Genomic DNA, 23,589 nt, shown 5'->3' with positions numbered 1-23,589 from the left:
AGTAAGAACAAGTGATGTAAGGGTCCTGTGACAGCAGACAACCATGCATTTCTTTGTTTGTTCGTCTTCCAGGTACTCCAACAGAAGACACCTGGCCTGGTATATGCAGTAGTGACGAGTTTAGGTCTTATCTCTTCCCTCAATACAGACCTCAAGCTCTCATCAACCATGTGCCCAGGTAACACTAACAGCTTTTATACAATGAGTACAAGCACTGCTGGGTCTTTGTTGTAATCACATACCTGATCCTTCAGGTGATTTGTTCTTACTTAATCTTGTGGAAGGCTCACTGCAGTGGATGGAATATGGTCTAAAGAAAAGTACAAAATGCAAGACTCCCTCAAAAATAATCCAAGGCTTACTGTAGTGTTTGAACAAAATTAAAATGCCTTTATTTTATTTTATTATTATTTATTTTTATTATTATTTATTTTTAATTATTTTATTTTACAATAAATATTTTATTATTATTTTTAATTTTTAAACAATTATTGCCATGTAAAATAAATGGCATTTTAATTTTAAATAAAAAGAAATATGAGATATTCTCTGCTCCATTTAGCTTTTTCATAAAACTGAATATTGCTTTTTTTTAAAAAACAAATTCATCATCATTTGTGGAAAAAACACTTGAAACAAACCCCCCCTCTGTATTTACTTTCATTATCAGCATCAGTGTGTAATTGTTCTCTGAATAGTCATAAAACAAACTGAACATTTTGTCTTTGTCTCCGTCAGGTTGGACACAGAGGGGATCGACCTGCTCTCTGCTCTGCTGCTGGTAAGAGACAAAAGACACAGTGACCTTCACTCACCTGGACATGAGACAGAACTGAGCTGTGATCATAGAGACACGTCTAATCAGCTGCGTTTGTGTTGTGATTGCAGTATGACACCAGGAGAAGACTCTCCTCTGAAGACGCCCTACGACACTCCTACTTCCTGAGTCTGGGGAGTCACATACACAATCTGGCAGACAGTAAGACATAAACACACACACACACACACACACACACACACACACACACACACACACTGTGAACACACCTTTAAAGCCTCTCAGGTGTATTTGAGGTCCAAAACTTCAACAAATATGGCTGTGAACTGTAGACTTTACTTCTACTGTAAATGACATGTGCTAATCTAAAAAACTGAATTATAACTATAATTGAATCATGTGTTTTTAGGTCAATTTGACCAAAAAGTGCACATTGCTAGCACAGAGAAAATGTCTGACAGAAGACACTTGGACAACGTGAAACTGTCTTTTCTCTGTTTGTTTGTTTTTAAAGTCATCCTGTGTCTCCTCTCTGTTTTAGCTGCTTCAGTGTTTTCCCTCCGAGAGCTCCAGCTCCAGAAGGACCCAGGCCACCGCAGCTCAGTGTTCCAGCCTTTAGGTAAGATTCAATCTCACAGCGTGGAATGACTTTACTACAGGTCACCGGTATTTAAAGGCACTTATTTCTTCACATAGTGGGCAGTTGTAACAGTTCAGTACATGATGTGGTTTTGTTCTCTCTTATATTTGCGAGTGCTTATACGTTGGTATTTTTGCTTATTGTGATGTAATTTCTTGGAGTATCTTCAAATGCTTCATATCGCTAAAATCAATACAACCTCAGATAAAAGGTTATGTAAGTCAATAAAACATATTACACGGCTGTGTTGAATACTCAATTCTGATTGGTCCATCACTGCGTTCTACGGTCTGTTATTTCTTTATAGCAGACCGTTGCTATGTTTAACAGACCGTTGCTATGTATAGCAGACCGTTGCTATGTTTAACAGACCGTTGCTATGTTTAACAGACCGTTGCTATGTATAGCAGACCGTTACTATGTATAACAGACCATTGCTACGTATAACAGACCGTTGCTATGTATAGCAGACCGTTGCTACGTATAACAGACCGTTGCTACTTATAACAGGCCTTTGCTACGTATAACAGACCTTTGCTACGTATAGCAGACCGTTGCTATGTATAACAGATCGTTGCTATGTATAACAGACTGTTACTACGTATAGCAGACCTTTGCTACGTATAGCAGACCGTTGCTACGTACAGTAGATCGTTGCTACGTACAACAGACCGTTGCTATGTATAACAGACCGATGCTACATATAGCAGACCGTTGCTACGTATAGCAGACCGTTGCTACGTATAACAGGCCGTTGCTATGTATAACAGACTGTTCCTATGTATAACAGACCGTTGCTATGTATAGCAGATCGTTGCTATGTATAGCAGATCGTTGCTATGTATAACAGGCCGTTGCTATGGGCGCAGCTCTGATGGACTCTGGCGGACCGTTTTTGTGTCAAAATATTGATTTCTTCAGTAAATAGCTGTGTAATAAACGGGATAATGTACAGCTATTGGGTCATTGTTGTGAAAGGCAAATGGTAATGACCAGCTGTACATTATCCCTTCCATAATTGATTAAAGTATTAAAATTGTGTCATAAATAAAAAAACATGACTTTTTTTGGTTTTCAAAACATTTTACTAGATAAACACAGAAAACATATTGATCCAAAAGATTTCTAAATGTAAAAACATGAACAAAATATTTCTTAATCCTCCATAAGTTATTTGAACGATGCAATTTTTTCAAGTTTTTGAGGTAATGCTCATTTTTATGAGCTGATTGAGTGCTAAGGCTTTCTGATGATATATACCGTAATGATCACGAGCGTCCAACGACGTGAAAGAAAGAAGCCTAACTGTAGCTTTCTGCTGCAAAAAGAACGAATGCTCTAGTTATTATGATTTTTATTTTAGATGGATTTAAACAGGATCATGCAAAACAACAGCTCTGTTTTGTTCCTGACCACAACATCTGAAATGTCGACGTGTCTGCAGATGTACTTTGCTAATTAGCGGAGCTCTGCGAGAAGCCTGGCATGCTGACTCTGTTTACTGTGACACAAATAAAAATACCACAGAGAAGAGTCTCAGAGGAACTGAACAGAAAAGGAAAATAAACAAGTTGTCTCCTAACTCAGTGCAGACTACTGTCACCCATTAATATACTCTAATAAGCTCTTCGTTTACTTAATAAGTCTCACTGTGGCTTCACTGTTCATTTTGGCAGCTATTTTAGTCTTAGTCTTAAAATGAAAATGCTGATTAGATTTAGTCACATTTTAGTCACCAAAAAGTGATTTCTACACCAAAATGTAGCTTTAATGATACACTCTCTGATTTGGTTATAGCATCCAGTGGCATCTTCAAATTGTAAAATTTCCTCCCAGCTCAACATTAGAAACCAAAGCGAAGGTTTTCTATTATTTATTTATTTGTTTATTTTCTTCAGTTAACTGTTAAGTTGCACTTTATGTAATAAAATGTTGATTCAAAGCCTTCATAGTATTGTGAGAAATGCTGGAGATTTAATTTATTTATTATTGTTTTGGCCTGAAAGTATTCAAATTTAAACATATTAAATCTAAAACAAATACCAGCTTATTTCGTCGTAGTTTTTGTTAAAGAAATTAACACTGTATGGCTTTCTTTTCCCTCTGGTTAGTTTCATAAAGCTTTGAGCAAGTAGCATCCAACTGATAAAGATTGAATGAGGACAAGTCTTTGTAAGATAAAAGCATGAGTCCTCGCTTCCCATGAAATACACAATATCAACGGTTTCAGTTGGTGCCCGTTAACACTGAATAATCACCACTGTAAAATAAGTGTTCAATCTCTTTGTCTCTCTTCAGGTCGAGGAAAGAACCGACGACAAAGCATCTTCTAGAGGTCGCAGAGGACGATCGGAGACGCACAAGAGAAGAGAAGCTGCCTTTTTCCGACCACAACACGAAGGCCGACACAGCTCAGCACACTCACAAGCATGCTCACCTGGGTGCACACATCTGCATGTACACACCAACCCACGTGCACTCACTCATTTCTGAGGCAGCTGACCGCGGTGACACACGGGGTTTCTGGAAATACACTCGTACTGCACTTGAAGTGGCTGAGCTGAGAAACACTCTCCATCTCAACACACACACACACAGACACACACACACACACACTGAACATACCTGCACCCATTTGCACAATCAGCGACACTGAACATGCTGCCATTACACACCAGAGATTTATTTATAAGTATCCGGCTGACACACACACACAAGATTTCAACCATTATAAATAAAGCTGCTCTGTTATAACGTACTCTTATATGCTAGCTTGTATAATTTCCATTCAGAGCACACCCAGGGCTCTAGCCATTTAAAGTAGCGACCACATCTGGAGCATCATACAGACGTAGGGGTTGAGGTGTGAGTGGAAGTCAGTTCAGTTTTAGGTAAAGTCTAACAAGATGAACTTGTTGTCTTACTAAAGTTTAAGATGGTTTCTGCACAACCCGGTCGCCAGAAAAAAAATTGTGGCGGGATACATTGAATGTCGGCGTTTCTGAACCAAAAAAAACATTTCATAAACACGTTTCATATCAGCCTCGTATCACGCTTGCAGAAACGCACAGTCATGTGGTTTCAATGGAAGCCGGTGACACGAATCTACAAACCGACAAACCGACGGCCGACACCTGTCGCTGAGTGACAGGTGTGACACGCTACAAATAAAGTTGAGCTGGTCTCAACTTTTTACAGCCCTCCAATGTACCCATAGAACCCATTTTCATTCACATATCTGGATGTCAGAGGTCAAAGCGTAGGTTTTGAGCGTTATTTAGCCTTCTTTGTGACAAGCTACTTGGTTGGTACTTGGTTTAGGTTTTCTAGTTTGACATGATTCCAGTATCTTCACTCTAGCTTTAAAACTGAGCCGCTACAACCAAAAACGCAACGCAAGTTGCGTTAATGCGCTAAAGAAATTTGTGGCGTCCAAATGAATTTGCGTTATCGCATTAATTTGACAGCTCTTGTTATTATACCACGTAACTTTAAATAACGGTTGCTCGTTGTACTGCGTCTCTTGCTCTGACCGAATGCAAAAACATCCACATTCAACGTATCCGTGGTTTACAGAAACGTACAACGGCAACATTTTTCTCTGATGACTGGGCTGTGGCTTAAAGACACACTCTCTGATTTGGTTATTATTATCCAGCAGCTTCTCCAAATTATAAAATGTCCTCCCCGGCTCAACATTATATTGAATTACTGAGGTCATATATCCCCCCGATGCACCCCTCAAGACCTTCCAACAATGAAGATCAGAAACAAAGAGAAGGTCATTTATTTATATTCATTATTTATTTTAACTGTTGCTCTTTATGTAAATTTAATTTCCTAACATCAAAGTCTATATGGTGATTCAAAGCCTTCTCACTATTGCCAGGAGTAAAATAGACATATTAAATCTGAAAGAACCAGCTTATAAAATGCTCCTCCAGGTTGCCAACAAGCACTCGCTAAATAAAGAGTTTCATTTGTTAGCTATAAATGAGCTACCAGGCTAATTAAGCAACGAAACATTATCATGAGGCTGCCGGCCTCTGAAATGATGAACAATAATAGGTCAACCTCATACAGTACGTTATCTAAATGCATCATATATGGAGCTAATGATGGTTAGCTGGCGTAATTGAAACAGGCAGCTACGGGTGTGTTATGTCACCCGGCAGTCTTGAAGCAGTCCAGACACTGACCACGTAGCAACACACTGTTCTTTTACAGTAACTCTACTCACATGAAACAAACACTGAACTCACCATTAAACTCCATCATGAATATAAAACGTTGTAAAATGGATTCACGTCGACCGACTCGCCTTGCCGCAGCGTGTTTCCACATAGTGTGGAGGTTTCGTTCCATACGGCGTTAAGAGCCGACTCTCAGTCCAGTTTTTTGAAGTTGCCTTAGTGAACTGTGCATGCTATCTTGGCTTGTGAAGAATCTATATTTGATCTAGTGTAGCCGACGTGTTAGGAGGCATTCGCTTTGTGTGTGTATTTCTTAGTCTCCTATTTGCACAAACCAGAAGTGTCCTCTGAAGCCTGCTCCCTGCCCCTTTGTGTCTTACCCTACGTGGCTCCAAAATATGACCCCCGTATCGAACCAAAACCCCCTAAACCCTGGACCAGGAAGCTGGGAAAGTATGTCCTACAAGTACTTTCTAGTAGCAGACGACTCTCAGTAGGACTCACCACTACCCCTTATATTTTGCACAGCTCTATTGCACCTATTGCCGGGGAGCAGCTTTTGTCTGAAGGACCACGATAGGCAGCGTACAGACAGAACTACAAATATCTGCAGAAGTGACACTTTCAAATCTTCCTGATATAAAGTCCTTCACAGTTCCCTTGTGACTGAGCCCAGAGGTTATGACTATGTGCCCTGGAAGATGAAATCATCTGCACACAGAAGTGATGCCGGCTTTTGGCAGCAAAGCTGCACTCTCCTCGCTCCTTAATCTGCCTTTACTCCTTCTCCGTCAGTCAGTAGGCCGGTGAATATTCTCCATCAGTCAGTGAGTCTCACCTGACTGCCATGTTGCCAAATGATCCACATGTGAAAGATCCTACAGAGGTTAAACGTCCGGCGCTCCCCAACCAGTCAGAACTGAGGAAGCCTTTTGCATAACAGGCGAATAGTCTTAAAGAAATCTACACCGAGTCTACATCTGCCTTTGATTAACACTTCTGGATTGATTGGATTCAGAGAATCAAGTGAGAGCAAATGAACGAGACTGTTCAGTGAAGACAGAGGTAGAGATGCTAACCAGTAAACCAGCGTGATCTCCTCCTTACTTACGTCACATTTTGCCGCTTGGGCAGAAGCCCCGGCAGCCTCTCTGTGTCGTATCTTGATGCAGAAGGTTCGCTCGTGGTTAACGTTGTAACACGTGGTGTGATTAGGTTTAGGAAACAAAACTACTTGGTTAAGCCGAATTCACATCAGGCTGCAGCGAAGTGCACCTCGTCGTATCCGTGCAGGTCAGGAGAGGTTCAGTTTGTGTCTGAGTGAACATTAAATGGCCGCTGAAAGATTTTTCTACCTCTAAAAGTGAACGAAGCTGATGGAAGAATCACGTTGAGACCGCGTCGTTCATACGTCAGTGAGAGCAAGTAGAGGCGACGCCAACGAGGAGAGACATTTAGAGACATTTAGGGGCCAACCTGCTGGGACTTGAGAGGGATGTATAGCCGTGGATGTTACTCCTCCATCCTCCCCCCTTCCTTCCCTCAGTGGCAGAAGTATTACTGTGCGTTTAGTCGTGGTAAATGAAGCTATTTTAAATACTGTAATGAAAAAGAAATAATATATACGTATTTTAACAGATGTTTTCATCTTTCTCAGTGAGTTTTATGCTGTTGAAAAAAATAAATAAAAATAGAACGCTGTATTTAAAATAAAATAAAGAAAAAAACCTGCAGATGTCTAAATGTTTTATAAAAGATAAGTTTAGATTTTGTATAAGATGTGATATTTTGTGTGATTTGTCTACACTGTTATGAAATGAGAAATTGAATGTACTGTGATTGCCAACGGGCGTATAATTGATTAAATAATTGATTAATTAATGAATAAATAAACTAAAATTCTGGCACACACTCACCTGCTCAATGTCTTTTTTTTCTCCGGCTGCTTAGTTAGTTAATTATGATGATATGATGTCGTTGTTGGAGGCTACAGATGTACAATAACATAGATGAACAGAAGGTGGTGCTATCGGCGTACTGCATACAGGATTTTTTAAATTGATGCACAGATGGTGATTAAGGCAGCAATAGTTATAACATCATGATCCAATGTTTACTGATATTTTGTAGACAGTGACTGTTGAAATTTTAATTCAAATATGACTTACTTTTAAATTCCATTTTACTAAATTTGTAAAAGAGCATAAATTAATATAATAATAATAAATATACTCAATAATGTACATTTCACATAACAAGACTTATTGTAATGACCTGAGTGCAGTGACCTACTTACTTAATCTCTAATTGTTCACCTATTTCTTGGATATAGTTCAATTTGCACTAATAATCTCCTGATATCTGCCCTACACCTCAAAGCAATATGAATATCAGAATATGTATTTATTATAAAACTAGAGCCTATAGAGGCTTTTAAATACAAAGATGTCATAGGTTGAAATTTCACACAGACACCTTTTTAAGAGAAAATACTACTGATGCTCCTCATGTCCAATTTGTTTGGTTCTTCTTCTTCTTCTAGTTTAACTGCGGTTCGTTAGGTATAAGCTGAATACCTCCACCTACTGGGGGGGATTGGGATGTTACAGTTGCTCCTATATAACAACATAAAGAAATGCAAGAAAATACAAATAAAGGAGTATGTAACATGTAAATTATGTACATAATGCTACACCATATATGTAGAGTAAAATAAAATAAAAATAAAAATAAGAAATTAGATAATCAAACATCTACAATATATACAGCCACAGTGTAAATAAGTAAATACAAAATGCTGATAATTGAGATTTGAAATTTAAGTGTGTTTAATATAAATGCAAGAATAGTATAAATAAGAATGAAATAGAATATTTCTTAAAAAGTACAGTATATATTATTATTATTGTTATTATATATATATATATTATTAAGTGTGTTAAATATAAATGCAAAAATAGTATAAATAAGAATGAAATTGAATATTTCTTAAAAAGTACACTATAAATTCTGTATAAATTATTGTTATTATTATTATATATAAACTTAGAGAGAATATAAATAAGAAGCTGCAGGCTGGCACCCAACACTGATCTGAGAGCAGACAGGTGGGCGGGACCTCAGGCCATCAGCCAATCAGAGCCTCGTCCGTCAGTAGGACAACTAACACCGCAGTGTGCCCGGGCTGAGTAACTCTGGAAACTGTTTACTTTCTTCGTTGGCAGACAGATCCTGATAGAGCTCCTCGGTGTGAATGAGCAGCTGGCAGCTGGTTTCTGCCTCCTCTGACAGACCGACATGAAGCTGCTGGACGAGCGGATCTGGTCGCTGTTTAAGCTTCACTGGCAGTGCACCATCACCTACTGGAGCGTCTTCTTCAGCTTCGGTCTGTGCATCGCCTTCCTGGGACCCACAGTCCTGGACCTGAGGTGTCAGACCCACTCCACCCTGGGACAGATCACCTGGGTCTTCTTCTCTCAGCAGTTCTGCCTGCTGGTGGGCAGCAGCCTGGGAGGACTCTTCAAGAAAACGTGAGCAATGAGGGGGGACATGTGCTGTGGTCTGAAGGTGTGCTGTTATTGATCTTATCAAACCTAAAGGAGTGTAATATTCCTATAGTAGGGTGACTAATGTGGGACACATAAGGTCCAGTGGGGGTTAGTCTTCCTCAAACAAATAAAACTATTGATATTTAATGTCTTTCTAATATGCTTAAATGCTTCAAAACTAAAGTGGGACCCTGCCTAAAGTGGGACACTGCCTAAAGTGGGACACTGCCTAATGTGGGACACTGCCTAATGTGGGACACTGCCTTATGTGGGAAACTTATAAACTCCAGTAGGTATAGGTCTTCCTCAAACAAATAAAAGTCAATAAAACTATTGATATTTAATGTCTTTCTAACATGCGTAAATGCTTCAGAACTAAAGTGGGACACTGCCTAAAGTGGGACACTGCCTAATGTGGGACACCTAAGCTCCAGTGAGGGTACGTCTTCCTCAAACAAATAAAAGTCAATAAAACTATTGATATTTAATGTCTTTCTAATAAGCCTAAATGCTTCAGAACTAAAGTGGGACACTGCCTAAAGTGGGACACTGCCTAATGTGGGACGCCTAAGCTCCAGCATAAGCCTCTGTTTTGTAACAGCAATAACATTATAAGTGGTAAAATTACTGAACATGGGATTGCACATTTAGCCTTGAGTGTTTCCTACATTAATTAAGGTGATTTGTAGCCCTTTTAACAGACTTGTCAGTGTCCCACATTTTGGTCATGACTGTCCCACATTAGAAAATCAAGATTTGTCTTAAAGCATTTTGGCAAATTTTTCTTGGGCGTTACCCACATAATCAGCTGTGCTGCTCATCCCACAAATGCATGAACCTTACAAGTTGGACATCATTGCGAAGGTAAATAAACAGGCTTTCCAACGATGTAAAATACAATGCCAATTAGCTTTGTAACAACAGAGAAATAATCCATGTCTGTATAACGTTACACTACGTTCGCTCTCATCCTCACAGTCTCATACAGAAGTTACCCTTTAAAGAATAGTATAATTTAAACTTACAATCTTAAAAGCATGATGCCCACTTGTGTTAAACTTCTAGAAAGCCTTGCACCATAGTTATTTTGGGAACTTTAAAACCTGACTATTCATGGCAGTTAAATATAATAACAATAAAATATAATAAATTATATTATACTGTACTCTATAATCCACCAGAATTGCATACATTGCAGAAAATGTTTTGTAACAACATTTAGACCATAACATAGGGAGATGATAACATAACGTGATTGAAAACATGACATTTTATGATTTGAAGAAATGAAAGTTTGGTTGGTGGCTGGTAGGGCTGTCCTGTCGACTAATCGATTAGTTGATTTAGTCGACGGATCTGTGAAGTTGTCTTGTGAGTTTCTCCACAAAGAATCACACAAAAGCACCACTTTATATCTTGAGTTTACCAGAGATGTGCTCATTAGTTTCTTGGAAATAAGTCATGAAAAAAAGCATAAAAAATGACTAATAGGCTAAAGAAAAACCAAAACAACTGATTACGCTGCATTCACATGGAATCAGACGGACGGACAACACCTTCTGGACGGCACCGGGAAGACAAACAAACAAACAAACAAACAAACAGTCCGACGTAGTGGCAGGACGGCAAAATGTAACACACGTGACGATATGTTGCTATGGTGATGGAATAAAATATATTAAATAAGGGATAATGTACAGCGAGTCGGTCATTGTTGTGAAATAAACCCCGACAAGGCGATGCGGCACCCGGACGCGAAGCGGAGGGGTGGAACCGCTAGTTGTACATTATCCCGCTTATTACACGGCTACTTAAGAAATCAATAATTTGACACAAAAAGGTCAGACATCAGAACTGCCTCCCATAGCAACGGTCTGTTATACATAGCAACGGTCTGTTATACATAGCAACGGTCTGCTACATAGCAATGGTAGCAACGGTCTGTTATACATAGCAACGGTCTGCTACATAGCAATGGTAGCAACGGTCTGTTATACATAGCAACGGTCTGTTATACATAGCAACGGTCTGCTATAAAGAAATAAAAGACCGTAGAACACCGTGACTGACCAATCAGAATTGAGTATTCAACAATTATTTTAGTAATGCATGTAGCTATAAAATGCAGCTTTTTCTTTAAATATTTTATTGCAAACTTTAATAACTTTCTCCAGAGGGAGGGTGAAAGGGAACATCCGGTTGTAAATTCCATCAGGAGGACGGCAAAAAGTTATAATATTTTAACTTTGGACGGCAACGCCGTCTACCGTTACCAGTTTTCTCTGCCGGCCTCACAAAACTTTCCCGTCCTGCTCTCGTCCACTAACATGATATCCAGTTTGCTGTCTACTATCTGCCTGACTCCATGTGAATGCAGCATATGTGGACTAATCGACTAGAAAGGGAAGTTCAGTCCAAAGTTCCCGAGGTTGGTGGGCTTCTGCCGGGGAATTTAGACACATGAATACAGCCCTGCCCTTGAGGTTGAATATTTCATATGATTGGCTGGATTTGAAGTTTTTCAAATAGAAAAGTATATACCACATTGACTTTTAACTTTGACAGATAGGACTCTGTTCTAAATTTGACTGGCAAATGCAAAACATTCAAATGACAGCGGCTTGTTTCAGGTCTGTGCCCTCCCTCACACAGTGAGCAGCCAGTGGACTGTGAATGTGTGAAGTTAGTTAGTTGATCTTAGCTTGGAACTGAAATATATCCCTCCTTTGTCACACATCATTTTCTAATAAATAAATATTGATCCATTTCACATCACTTATATCCTACCATCTGCAGGCTCTGTTACATAGAGTAGAGAGACCAGAAAGACGAGAAACACTTATCATATCATTACATTGAGTCTACACCTAAGGTAGCGGATGTGAGGCTGTGCTCTGATCACCATCTTAGTTATTGCTAATTAGCAGAAAACACAAAGTGCAGCTGAGGCTGACAGCCTGGACACACCAGGAACGTCAGGAGAGCGTGGCGGCTGCGTGGCGGCTGCGTGGCGGCTGCGTGGCGGCTGCGTGGCGGCTGCGTGGCGGCTGCGTGTCAACCCTTTCTTTCTACATAGAGTTTGCCTTTTAATGGCCATTTCATTTTATTATAAATATAATTTATATTTATTTTAGACCGAGAAAGGTTAAGAAACGTGTGGTAATTTGTAAATAATAGTGATAATCCACAATTAAAACTCTGGAGCTTTCTAAGTCACTGCATGTTTTAGAAGACTATCCGGCATATATTTCAGAATGAACGTCTCGTGTTAACAAATGAAGGAATTCTCTCCACAGAAAAAACGATTGAGGGCTTAGATTTTTAAATGAAAGCAGGAAGTGTTGATTTGAAAAAAAGTCTTTACTTTTTTTCATCTCCGTAACATATTGTGGCAGCTGCCAATTCTCTGGTGCTTGCTGTTGTTTCCCTTTTCCCTGGTGTTTTTTGGTTGAGTTGCTGAGTGATTAGAGGGTTATTCAGTTCACCTGTTGCGCAGGGTGTGGGGACTGGCTCTTAAATGATAGTTGAGAGCAGCTTGGTGCATTCCCCTCTTGGCCAATCAGGGTGTAACGACGCCCTTTCTGTAGGGCTTAAAAGAGGAGGGAAACTGCACACCCAGTGTCATTCTGATCTGTCCTTCACTCAATGCAACATGTTTTACCAGAAACTCTGGTCTGTTTTGGGCCCTTTTGGGATTCTGTGATCTTTGTGTTTTGTTTGTTGAGAGTGTTGACTCTCCTAGTTGGGGAAACAAGTTAAGTGCCAACCAATTGGGTTACCTGCACTGGGACGTTTAGGTACTATTTGTGCAACGATCTGGCTTGCCTTACAATAGCCTAACGCCTGCAGGCTGTATTTTTGTATTCTATTCATTTGTTGATTTTCAATGAAACCCTTTATACCCATTTCTTTTAGTGTATTACAGTACAGATAGACATCGAAACTGTAGTAATGTAGCGGGTATGATGTCAATATACTGTCAATAGATCACTTTCACTGTCTGTTTTTGCTGTGAAAAAATAGGCGAGACCTCTATTCTCTAGAAGAGACGCTGTCTCACGCGGGCAGTGTGGCTGCTCTAACATGTAAACACGGACGCCGAAATAAAAAACAACAGGTAACGCAGCTGCCACGCGCTGCTGATACAATAATAAAACTGTCAACATGTCTCGTGGTGGCGCTTGAAGAAATGTTAGGAAGTCAGTAGGAATCATCATCTGGGGACCATGAATGCCTCTACCAAATTTTGTGCCAATCCGTCCAAAAGATGATGAGATATATACTGGAAAAACAAAGTTTGGAAACTTGTGTTTGGTGGATTATTTCTCTGTTGTTACAATGCTAATGGTCATTGTATTTTACATCGTTGGAAAGCCTGTTTATTTACCTTCGCAATGATGTCCCACATGTAAGGATCATGCATTTGTGGGATGAGCAGCACAGCTGATTATGTGGGGAGCGCCCAAGAAAAATTTGCCAAAATGCTCCGTCAATGGTAAACAGTGTATTCTCCTGTTGGTATTGACTCTTGTTTTGAGTTGTTTGGTGGATTGGATGATTGAACTCTCTATCAGTAACAAGGAACAAACAAGACATATTGGCAATTTTACACTTTATTCATTTAATACAATATGTCAGGAGCCTCAGTAGCGGTGGAAGATCCATACGCAGCCACAACAGCCTGGCACCTCCTCCTCATGCTGGTCACCAACCTGGTCACACGTTGCTGTGGGATGGCGTTCCATTCCTCAACCAGGATTCGTTGCAGGTCAGCCAGCGCGGTTGTGTTGGTCACTCTAACACGTACAGCATGCCCAAGCTGATCCCACTAGTATTGAATTGGGTTGAGGTGTGGACTCTTGGCAGGCCGTTCCATTCTCTCTATTCCCACATTGTGGAGGTAGTCTGTGATAACCCTGGCTCTGTGGGGGGGAGCGTTGTTTCTTGGAGGGTGAAGTTAGGTGCCAGATTGTGGAGATATGGGATCGCCACTGGCTGCAGAATCTCATCCCGATATCTCCCTGCATTGAGATGGCCTTCAATGATGACAAGCTTGTTTTGCCAGTGAGGGAGATGCCGCCCCACACCATGACACAGCCTCCACCAAAAGCTGTTACTCCATCGGTGCTACAATCAGCATAGCGTTCTCCGCGTCGTCTCCATACTTTGACCCTGCCGTCCAACTTTGGCAGACAGAACCTGGACTCATCACTGAACATGACATTCCCCCACATGTTCAGGTTCCATTGTCTGTGTTGTCGACACCAGCGCAAACGGGCCTGACGGTGAAGGGTAGTCATTGCAGGCTTCCTGGTAGCCTTATGAGAATACACTGTTTAGAGCATTTTTCTTGGGCGCTACCCACATAATCAGCTGTGCTGCTCATCCCACAAATGCATGATCCTTACAAGTTGGACATCATTGCGAAGGTAAATAAACAGGCTTTCCAACGATGTAAAATACAATGCCAATTAGCTTTGTAACAACAGAGAAATAATCCACCAAACACAAGTTTCCGAACTTTGTTTTTCCAGTTTATTACAGGATAACTGAAAACGTTGACCTGCTGGTGGCGCTAGAGGAAAGGTTTGAGGATTATGAATATTATTTACAATATGTTATGATAATCCATGCAATAGTTTGATTGAGATTTTCTAGTCTGGACCAAAGTGGTGAACCGACTTGATAATTTCTGCCACTACTGATTACGTCCACTCTACTTGTGCCATGGTATCACAGGCTTTGGGGGAAATGTCCTAACAAACTAAAAGTTATCTAGGACAAGGTTAAAGGGAGATTGGAAAGTTGGCAGGACAGAAGGTGGAATGTGAAGGTGTGATAAAAGATAACGGAGCAGCAGACCGTCAAGGTGACTTTACTGCAGCCTGAACTAGTTAAAGTATTGATAATCACTGGCAACACGTTTTATAAGAACAGGGTTTGTAAGTAAAGGTTAAATCAGTCAAACTAAAACTCTGCCTTAAATTTACACTTTTTAACACTCTGAGACCCACAAAAGACCCCTGAGACCCGACACAGGGTCTCAGGGGGTTAACGACTGACTGAATGTCATCAACAGTCTGAATATACTGCCTAATACTGTGGGTGTTGTCTTCTCTTTCTGTGTCTTCTCCAGACTCCTGTCCTCCCTGTTAGCCCTCTTCACCTGCACTCTCATCATCTCACTAGTGTTTGCCATCATACCGCTATGTGACCACGTGGCACTGCTGTCTATCGCCATGGCGATTGCTGGCTTAGCCATGGGAGTGATTGACACCATTGCCAACCTCCAGCTGGTGAAGCTGTACCAGAGGGACTCCGCCATCTTCCTGCAGGTCAGAGGAGGAGAGGGAGGGGAAGGGTTAAAGAGTGTGTGTGTGTGTGTGTGTGTGTGTGTGTGTGTGTGTGTGTGTGTGTGTGTGTGTGTGTTCTGTACTGTTCAAGATGCTCTACTATGCAATAACATATTTCAGCAAGTGATTTTATGGTTTATTATACTGTTTGGTTTGGTCTCATTGCTCTCAGCAGCAGCTGTTTTCAGCAATAAAGCTTTAATAAACCCGGTCCCTACTACCTGTCCAGCACCGAATGCCAGATGTAGATTGCTAGCCATATAAACGTTATACAGCCATAATATTAGGCCTAGACCACACGTACACGACGAGTATTTTTAGAAACGGTGCTTCGTTCTCGTCCAAAAATAACCGTCCAGACGAAAATGCGAAAACACAAAGACAAAGTCGAATCGGCAGCTGCTGGGCGCAGAGCTCTCCACCTCCTGTTGGCGGCAGCGAAACCGGATCTGGGTCCGTTCGCGGAGGACTGGTCCCTGAAGGAGTTTCTGGTGAACCTGCATGATGTTGTCTGATTTTTCCGCGGAATCCGACCCGATGTCACCGATGACGAGCGCTAAGAAGAATAACTACATAGAAATAGTTGATCTTCTCGCCGATGGTCTCGTCTACTTATTTAGGTCACATAGAGGCATCGGTATTAAATTGAGACCGGTTCATAACCAGTTAAAAGTTCCTCACAGTAACTGTCTTGTCCAATTACTTTTGGTACCCTGAAAGGTGGAGTCTATGTATACAAATGGTTGTAATTCTATACCCTTAAATTAAAGCTGAATGTCTGCACTTGAAGATATACTAACTGTTTTATTTCAAATCTAAAATAAAAAAATTTTTGTCACTGTCCAAATACTTATGAAGTTGAGAGCATAATCATAAGGGGATCTGTGTGCATGTCTCGCCCTAGGCCTTGCACTTCTTCATAGGCCTGGGAGCACTGGTCAGTCCTCTGGTGGCTGATCCTTTTCTGGCAGAGGACTCCTGTGTCCTGGGTGCCAACTGGACCGCCAACTCCTCCTCTTCCTCAGACCTAAATCACCTCCGCAGCAGCCAGGCCGGGCATGGAGCAACGATACGCAACATCTCCGAGTATCCTCTGCACACCGAGGGTGTAGTCATCACCAGGGTGTCGTACGCTTTCTGGATCATGGCTCTTATCAATGTGAGTTCATGTCAGTATTACATGTGTCATATGATTGATGACACAGAGATGAATGCAATGCATGCTAGTGATATTTATTGGCTGTATTACTTGTAAATGACAGTGACTCTTGTAGCTGCTGGTTGGCAGGCCAGCTGTGAAACCAGCGGTGCGTTCCAATGCCCATACCCTACCATACTATTTAGTATGCCAGAAATAGATTTAGTATATCCCAATACATAGTATGTCAAATGCAGAATGCCAAAGATACCAGGATGTCCTACTACATCCGGTTGCATTTTGCAGCAGTTTTGACAGAGGCCGCAATGACAGATGATATAGCGCATTCAAAGTTTGAGGCGCAATGTTATGACGAAGTAGTATGTCCAAATTGTATGCATACTGCATGCAACAGTATGTACTTAAAGTAAAAAGAAAAAGTATGCGATTTGGAGCGTAGTGTGATTTGACAAAGATTATTTTAGATTAAAGATTACTCACGACATAAATCCAGGAGTATCTTCTGAGCTGTACTAATGGTTTCTCTGTCCAGTTTGCGTGTTTTGCGATAGTTACGGTTAGTTACAACTTGCCCGGGGTCTTATTTTTGTTGAGATATTTAAGTTAGCATTAAAGTGGTGGACTGACTGACACTGCCAATCCTAAAGCCACATCGCTAGCGTGGCTAAAAAGCAGGATAAACATTTCACAAGTGATTTCCTAACATGAGTCTTTCATGTGTTCCACCATCTGCTGTGTCTGTTGTGAAACTCAGAGTGTGTATAATACAGTCAAACCCATGCGGTTGTCTTCATTTTAACTTTGAAAGAATTGAATTTAACATTTAAACATCAGTGCATAATTAGTTGGTGATACAGATAGCTTCTTGGACCTGGAGGCCAACACGAAAAAACAAATCTCAGCTGCATAATCATACGATTTAGGCATCCCATGACTAGTTTTTCCCATGCAGGGTTGCACAGTTACATAGGGGAAATTACCATAATGGAAGTAAATAATATAATGAAATTTCTAAGCAGTGTTGCTGCTCTTCAGAGCCACTCAGAACTATGTCTTTTCTTTTCAGTTTTGTTCTTCTTATTTGCATTTCTTCATAAGCTCTAATATTGCCTCTCAGATAAAGCGATAAGCTCGGCAAAAAATACCACTGCGTTTTTCTGTTTGAACTGGATCTGTTTCAAGCAGGATTTTATTTTTATGAGGTATGGGTCGCAATTTGACTCAGCTGACAGGAAGTGTTGACTGTTGACTTGGTTAACAATTAACCTCTTTGTATGTGTGTGTGTGTGTTTGTGTTCTGGCAGCTCCCTGTGCCAGCAGCAGTGCTCGCTTTAATGTACCACGAGAGACTGCTGCCTTGCTTCAGCAGCAGTCCACCTCTGCTCGACAGAGACTCCAACGCGAGCCCCACTGAGTACAGTGGTCAAGGTAATGCATGTACAGTACAGTATATGTGTATGCTTGTGACCACTATATTTAAATGAAATGACAGACCTCAGTGTCCCTCTCTCTCCAGGTCAGGGGAGTGTGTTTGGTTGCTGTAACCCTGCCAAACTCCGGGGTCGCCCTGCTACTTTCTTCATTCTCCACGCTCTGGGTGGGGCCATCCTCTTCATCGCTGATGGGATTATAGTGAGACTCAATTGCTCAATTGCCGCAATTTGCTTAAAAAATTGCACTCCTTCTCTGATTCATAACTCAGTCAAATCTGAACAAACAAACTTGATACACATATTTTTAAAGTTCAGTGTGACTTACTCTTTCTGAGGATATCTCTGATAACTGTTGCGTATTGACATCAATATATCTGGCTAGAAATCATAGTAAAAAAGACGCTCCTTATTACTTCAGAACTTGCCTAAAAATCATCAAGTTCAAAGTAATCCACTGATAATTGTCTGACAACACCTGTCTATATCCATGGGTACATTGCAAACACTCAAGCATTATACTTTCTGTTTACATCCCTCAAAGCCTTATGGGAACTATAGTTCCAAAACGTAAACGATGTACCAATTAGAAGGAAGGCAAAACATAATAAGAGTGACAAAATCTATTGATATTTTTCATTTTGCAGTATAAATCTTTATTTATTATATTTTTACACTCAGGCTCAAATGTCGTATTAACATCTGTGCTAACCTCCAGCTGTGTTTGTTGCACTGCAGGGCTCCTACGCTGGCTTCGTCTACACCTACGCAGTGTCCCCTCCTCTGCTGATGGGTCATAAGACAGCTGGCTGTCTGAACAGTGTGTTCTGGGCCTCCATCACTGTAGGAAGACTGGCTTTAATCTACCTGTCCTACAGATACACAGCACCCAGGCTGCTCACCTTCAGTCTGGTATGTACATACATTTAAATGTCCAATCCTCCCTAAAGTGAATACAGTAGTTGATCTCACAGTGCAGTGAGAATAGAGCTCAACAAGTGAGCGTCACATTGATTTGAGTGTCACACTGAGCAGTAATTTCTAGTGTAACCAATAGAGCTCATGCACAGCTGTTGTATGTGTGGTTCTAATCAAATATTTGATCTGGCTGGGAATGTACATGACAGGACCTGTGGCATCATTCACTCACAGGATGATTAAAGAGTTATATAAACACCATTATCGTTAATCTTTTAGCCAAACTAAACTATTCTGTCATGTTAAACACTTGACTATGGCACTTTAAGGACAACAGAGTATTATCATCTGCATTTTCTCTTATGTCCACTCAATATCAGCTCCAACTGTTACAGAGCTCTGCCATCTAGTGGTCTGAAAGGTGAATTGTACCTTTGGATGATGAAATGAATGCAGGCTGCTTTGCTGTGAATGTTTGCTTTGAGATTTTTCATGTTTTTTCTTTTGTTGGGATCAGATAGATTGAGAGCTAAAACAAAACATTTCAGAATACACAACCTTGTAGAAATCAGGACATTTCAGAGGGCATCATTTAGAAGCCAGCCACGTAACTACTGATGATCTGTGTCATCTTAATACGATGTCATCAGTGTCACAAGGCATATTTGTTCTGTGGGTGCCAAGACAACTTTTACAATCACTAAATAGGCTCATCATCTCCCTCTCTTTCGCTTGTTTGCTCACATTCTCTCTTTATTTTGGGCCACAAACTATAGCGAGGAAACCAAATGAACAAAACAAAGAGACAAAGAAACAACAACCACAAAAAATTGACAAATAAACCTACAGAATAATCAACATTGCAACTTCATTATTATTTTAATTATCAGTGAATCTGTCTGTTATTTTTTAAAATGAATTAATGAATCATTCTTGAATGATGAAAAGATGAAAAGGTCTTAAGATCTCTGGTTTGATTGTGTTTTTTTTGGCAGCGGTTGCTATCTTTTGGGAAAACACTGTGATGATGGTTAGAGCTGTTGACTCATAGCAGTTTGATTTGGAACTTCTCTGCATTAAAAGTCCTAAATGTGTTCACATAGGTTTCAGAGTTGATGTCATAGCTGATTGGGTCCTGGAGAATCCAACTTCTTCCTTATGGGTTTCCATCGACAAAAGCAACACATCCAAGTTGGAAACAAACTCGTTATTGTACTTTTCTTGTCTTGGATGATGAAATGAATATAGGCAGTATTGCTGTGAGATCTTAGATGTGTTTCTTTGTTTGGAGGTTGAGGGCTTTAATGAGTCTTAAATGTTGTCCCTTAAGTGCACAACACACCACTTAGAAAACTAGTCAACAAAGCAGGAAGCACAACATTTTTTTGAGATGTTGTTTTTCATTAGGCCTCCGGGCCTCCATACCTCTAGTTTTGTGCTGAAATAGCTCAGTTGGGAGAGCGTTAGACTGAAGACCTAAAGGTCCCTGGTTCGATCCTGGGTTTCGGCAGCAGGGTAGCTGAGTTTTAGGGACACGTTGCCTTGTTGGTTAGAGCTGTTGACTCTCAGCTGTCTGATTAGGGGCAAGTCTCTTTTGCATCCTTCGTTTGTTCACATCGGCTGCCTGCAAACCATCCATGTGGGCATATAAAGCTTAGCTTTGTACCCTTGGATGATGAAATGAACACGGGTGGTTTTGCTGTGGATGTTTGCTTTGCAGCTAAGCTAGTTGCATTTTTCTGAAATTTATGTCGAATTTTTTTGAAGATGTTGTTTTCCGTGCGAACTGGGGGCCTCCATACCTCCAGTCTTTGTGCCGAAATAGCTCAGTTGGGAGAGCGTTAGACTGAAGATCTAAAGGTCCCTGGTTCGATCCCGGGTTTCGGCAGCAAGATAGCTGAGTTTTAGAGACATATAAAGCTTGTGCCCTTGGATGATGAAATGAACACACAGTTTTGCTGCCAATGTTAGCTTTGCAGCTAAGCTAGTTGCATTTTCCTGAAACTTGTGTCTCAATTTTTTTTTAGATGTTTTGCTGCAGATGTTTTGCATTTTTTGAGATGCTGTTTTTCGTTACGACTCGGGGCCTCCATACCTCTAGTTTTTGTGCCGAAATAGCTCAGTTGGGAGAGCGTTAGACTGAAGATCTAAAGGTCCCTGGTTCGATCCCGGGTTTCGGCAGCAGGGTAGCTGAGTTTTAGGGACTGAGCCATAGCTGTCTGAATAGGATCAAATCTCTGTTGATTCCTCCGTTTGTTCCCATCCATGTATCCGTGTCGGCACATACTGCTTAACTATGTACACTTGGATGATGAAATGAACACGGGCACTTTTGCTGCTGATGTTTGCTTTGCAGCTAAGCTAATCCAATGCTAAGTTGCAGCGCAGCAGCCCCCTTATTGTTTGTGGAAAGCTGCTGTTTCCTAAAATGTTTGTCATTTTTTTAGATGTTTTGCTGCAAATGTTTTGCATTTTTTGAGATGCTGTTTTTCGTTTCGCGTCAGGGCCTCCATACCTCTAGTTTTTGTGGGGTGAAATAGCTCAGTTGGGAGAGCGTTAGACTGAAGATCTAAAGGTCCCTGGTTTGATCCTGGGTTTCGGCAGCAGGGTAGCTAGTTCTCATTTTTTTTTTTAGATGTTTTGCTGCAGATGTTTTGTATTTTTTGAGATGCTGTATTTGGTTACACGTTGGGGCCTCCATACCTCTGGTTTTTGTGCCGAAATAGCTCAGTTGGGAGAGCGTTAGACTGAAGATCTAAAGGTCCCTGGTTCGATCCCGGGTTTCGGCAGCAGGGTAGCTAGTTCTCATTTATTTCTTTTATGTTTAATGCAGATTTTTTGCATTTTTTGAGATGCTGTATTTGGTTACACGTTGGGGCCTCCATACCTCTGTTTTTTTTGTGCCGAAATAGCTCAGTTGGGAGAGCGTTAGACTGAAGATCTAAAGGTCCCTGATTCGATCCCGGGTTTCGGCAGCAGTGTAGCTAGTTCTCATTTTTTTGTTTTATGTTTTGCATTTTTTGAGATGCTGTTTTTGGTTACGCGTTGGGGCCTCCATACCTTCAGTTTTTGTGCCGAAATAGCTCAGTTGGGAGAGCGTTAGACTGAAGATCTAAAGGTCCCTGGTTCGATCCCGGGTTTCGGCAGCAGGGTAGCTAGTTCTCTTTTTTTTTCTTTTATGTTTCATGCAGATTTTTTGTATTTTTTGAGATGCTGTTTTTCGTTACGCCACGGGGCCTCCATACCTCTGGTTTTTGTGCCGAAATAGCTCAGTTGGGAGAGCGTTAGACTGAAGATCTAAAGGTCCCTGGTTCGATCCCGGGTTTCGGCAGCAGGGTAGCTAGTTCTCATTTTTTTCTTTTATGTTTTGTGCAGATTTTTTGCATTTTTTGAGATGCTGTTTTTCGTTACACGTTGGGGCCTCCATACCTCTGGTTTTTGTGCCGAAATAGCTCAGTTGGGAGAGCGTTAGACTGAAGATCTAAAGGTCCCTGATTCGATCCCGGGTTTCGGCAGCAGGGTAGCTAGTTCTCTTTTTTTTTTTTTATGTTTTGCTGCAGATGTTTTGCATTTTTTGAGATGCTGTTTTCGTTACGTGTTGGGGCCTCCATACCTTTAGTTTTTGTGCCGAAATAGCTCAGTTGGGAGAGCGTTAGACTGAAGATCTAAAGGTCTCTGGTTCGATCCCGGGTTTCGGCAGCAGGGTAGCTAGTTCTCATTTTTTTTCTTTTATGTTTCATGCAGATTTTTTGTATTTTTTGAGATGCTGTTTTTTGTTACACGTTGGGGCCTCCATACCTCTGGTTTTTGTGCCGAAATAGCTCAGTTGGGAGAGCGTTAGACTGAAGATCTAAAGGTCCCTGGTTTGATCCTGGGTTTCGGCAGCAGGGTAGCTAGTTCTCATTTTTTTTTTAGATGTTTTGCTGCAGATGTTTTGTATTTTTTGAGATGCTGTATTTGGTTACACGTTGGGGCCTCCATACCTCTGGTTTTTGTGCCGAAATAGCTCAGTTGGGAGAGCGTTAGACTGAAGATCTAAAGGTCCCTGGTTCGATCCCGGGTTTCGGCAGCAGGGTAGCTAGTTCTCATTTATTTCTTTTATGTTTAATGCAGATTTTTTGCATTTTTTGAGATGCTGTATTTGGTTACACGTTGGGGCCTCCATACCTCTGTTTTTTTTGTGCCGAAATAGCTCAGTTGGGAGAGCGTTAGACTGAAGATCTAAAGGTCCCTGATTCGATCCCGGGTTTCGGCAGCAGTGTAGCTAGTTCTCATTTTTTTGTTTTATGTTTTGCATTTTTTGAGATGCTGTTTTTGGTTACGCATTGGGGCCTCCATACCTTCAGTTTTTGTGCCGAAATAGCTCAGTTGGGAGAGCGTTAGACTGAAGATCTAAAGGTCCCTGGTTCGATCCCGGGTTTCGGCAGCAGGGTAGCTAGTTCTCATTTTTTTTCTTTTATGTTTCATGCAGATTTTTTGTATTTTTTGAGATGCTGTTTTTCGTTACGCCACGGGGCCTCCATACCTCTGGTTTTTGTGCCGAAATAGCTCAGTTGGGAGAGCGTTAGAC

General features: G+C 41.0%; 2 protein-coding genes, 1 long non-coding RNA gene and 15 other non-coding genes across 20 annotated transcripts in view; 17 read left to right on the top strand and 1 right to left on the bottom strand.

The window, feature by feature from the left end:
• cdk18 (cyclin dependent kinase 18) overlaps nucleotides 1–7,524 on the top strand; it is a 55,403-nt gene extending 47,879 nt beyond the window's left edge. For all 3 annotated transcript variants that reach the window (XM_037775721.1, XM_037775729.1, XM_037775738.1), the window contains 5 exons: nucleotides 73–178; nucleotides 739–781; nucleotides 889–979; nucleotides 1,320–1,397; nucleotides 3,717–7,524. In XM_037775721.1, the coding sequence (XP_037631649.1) occupies nucleotides 73–178; nucleotides 739–781; nucleotides 889–979; nucleotides 1,320–1,397; nucleotides 3,717–3,751 (353 nt within the window). In that variant the 3' untranslated portion in view covers nucleotides 3,752–7,524. The remainder of the gene's footprint in view (nucleotides 1–72; nucleotides 179–738; nucleotides 782–888; nucleotides 980–1,319; nucleotides 1,398–3,716) is intronic.
• A 1,286-nt stretch (nucleotides 7,525–8,810) lies between these two features.
• mfsd4aa (major facilitator superfamily domain containing 4Aa) overlaps nucleotides 8,811–23,589 on the top strand; it is a 25,674-nt gene continuing 10,895 nt past the window's right edge. The window contains exons 1-6 of the mRNA XM_037774075.1: nucleotides 8,811–9,141; nucleotides 15,296–15,494; nucleotides 16,417–16,671; nucleotides 17,976–18,099; nucleotides 18,188–18,303; nucleotides 18,840–19,013. Coding sequence (XP_037630003.1) covers nucleotides 8,909–9,141; nucleotides 15,296–15,494; nucleotides 16,417–16,671; nucleotides 17,976–18,099; nucleotides 18,188–18,303; nucleotides 18,840–19,013 — 1,101 coding nt within the window. The 5' untranslated portion in view covers nucleotides 8,811–8,908. The remainder of the gene's footprint in view (nucleotides 9,142–15,295; nucleotides 15,495–16,416; nucleotides 16,672–17,975; nucleotides 18,100–18,187; nucleotides 18,304–18,839; nucleotides 19,014–23,589) is intronic.
• The window catches only part of LOC119490578, a 12,992-nt gene continuing 4,765 nt past the window's right edge, over nucleotides 15,363–23,589 (bottom strand). Inside the window, exons 2-3 of the long non-coding RNA XR_005207437.1 lie at nucleotides 18,166–18,309; nucleotides 15,363–15,488 (exon numbers count right to left, since the gene is read on the bottom strand). This is a non-coding gene — a long non-coding RNA (uncharacterized LOC119490578). The remainder of the gene's footprint in view (nucleotides 15,489–18,165; nucleotides 18,310–23,589) is intronic.
• trnaf-gaa lies at nucleotides 20,457–20,529 on the top strand. Its single transcript has one exon. It is a non-coding gene; the product is annotated as a tRNA-Phe (tRNA).
• trnaf-gaa lies at nucleotides 20,835–20,907 on the top strand. The gene has a single exon. It is a non-coding gene; the product is annotated as a tRNA-Phe (tRNA).
• On the top strand, nucleotides 21,128–21,200 carry trnaf-gaa. Its single transcript has one exon. It is a non-coding gene; the product is annotated as a tRNA-Phe (tRNA).
• On the top strand, nucleotides 21,550–21,622 carry trnaf-gaa. The gene has a single exon. It is a non-coding gene; the product is annotated as a tRNA-Phe (tRNA).
• On the top strand, nucleotides 21,736–21,808 carry trnaf-gaa. Its single transcript has one exon. It is a non-coding gene; the product is annotated as a tRNA-Phe (tRNA).
• trnaf-gaa lies at nucleotides 21,922–21,994 on the top strand. Its single transcript has one exon. It is a non-coding gene; the product is annotated as a tRNA-Phe (tRNA).
• On the top strand, nucleotides 22,093–22,165 carry trnaf-gaa. Its single transcript has one exon. It is a non-coding gene; the product is annotated as a tRNA-Phe (tRNA).
• On the top strand, nucleotides 22,278–22,350 carry trnaf-gaa. The gene has a single exon. It is a non-coding gene; the product is annotated as a tRNA-Phe (tRNA).
• On the top strand, nucleotides 22,462–22,534 carry trnaf-gaa. Its single transcript has one exon. It is a non-coding gene; the product is annotated as a tRNA-Phe (tRNA).
• Nucleotides 22,646–22,718, top strand: trnaf-gaa. Its single transcript has one exon. It is a non-coding gene; the product is annotated as a tRNA-Phe (tRNA).
• trnaf-gaa lies at nucleotides 22,831–22,903 on the top strand. The gene has a single exon. It is a non-coding gene; the product is annotated as a tRNA-Phe (tRNA).
• On the top strand, nucleotides 23,016–23,088 carry trnaf-gaa. Its single transcript has one exon. It is a non-coding gene; the product is annotated as a tRNA-Phe (tRNA).
• Nucleotides 23,202–23,274, top strand: trnaf-gaa. The gene has a single exon. It is a non-coding gene; the product is annotated as a tRNA-Phe (tRNA).
• trnaf-gaa lies at nucleotides 23,373–23,445 on the top strand. Its single transcript has one exon. It is a non-coding gene; the product is annotated as a tRNA-Phe (tRNA).
• The window catches only part of trnaf-gaa, a 73-nt gene continuing 41 nt past the window's right edge, over nucleotides 23,558–23,589 (top strand). Inside the window, exon 1 of the tRNA in view lies at nucleotides 23,558–23,589. This exon is cut by the window's right edge and continues 41 nt beyond it. This is a non-coding gene — a tRNA (tRNA-Phe).

This window comes from Sebastes umbrosus, chromosome 1 (assembly GCF_015220745.1).
Source record: "Sebastes umbrosus isolate fSebUmb1 chromosome 1, fSebUmb1.pri, whole genome shotgun sequence".
NCBI classification, from domain to species: Eukaryota; Metazoa; Chordata; class Actinopteri; order Perciformes; family Sebastidae; genus Sebastes; species Sebastes umbrosus.
This window is presented reverse-complemented; position numbering and strand designations above follow the sequence as displayed.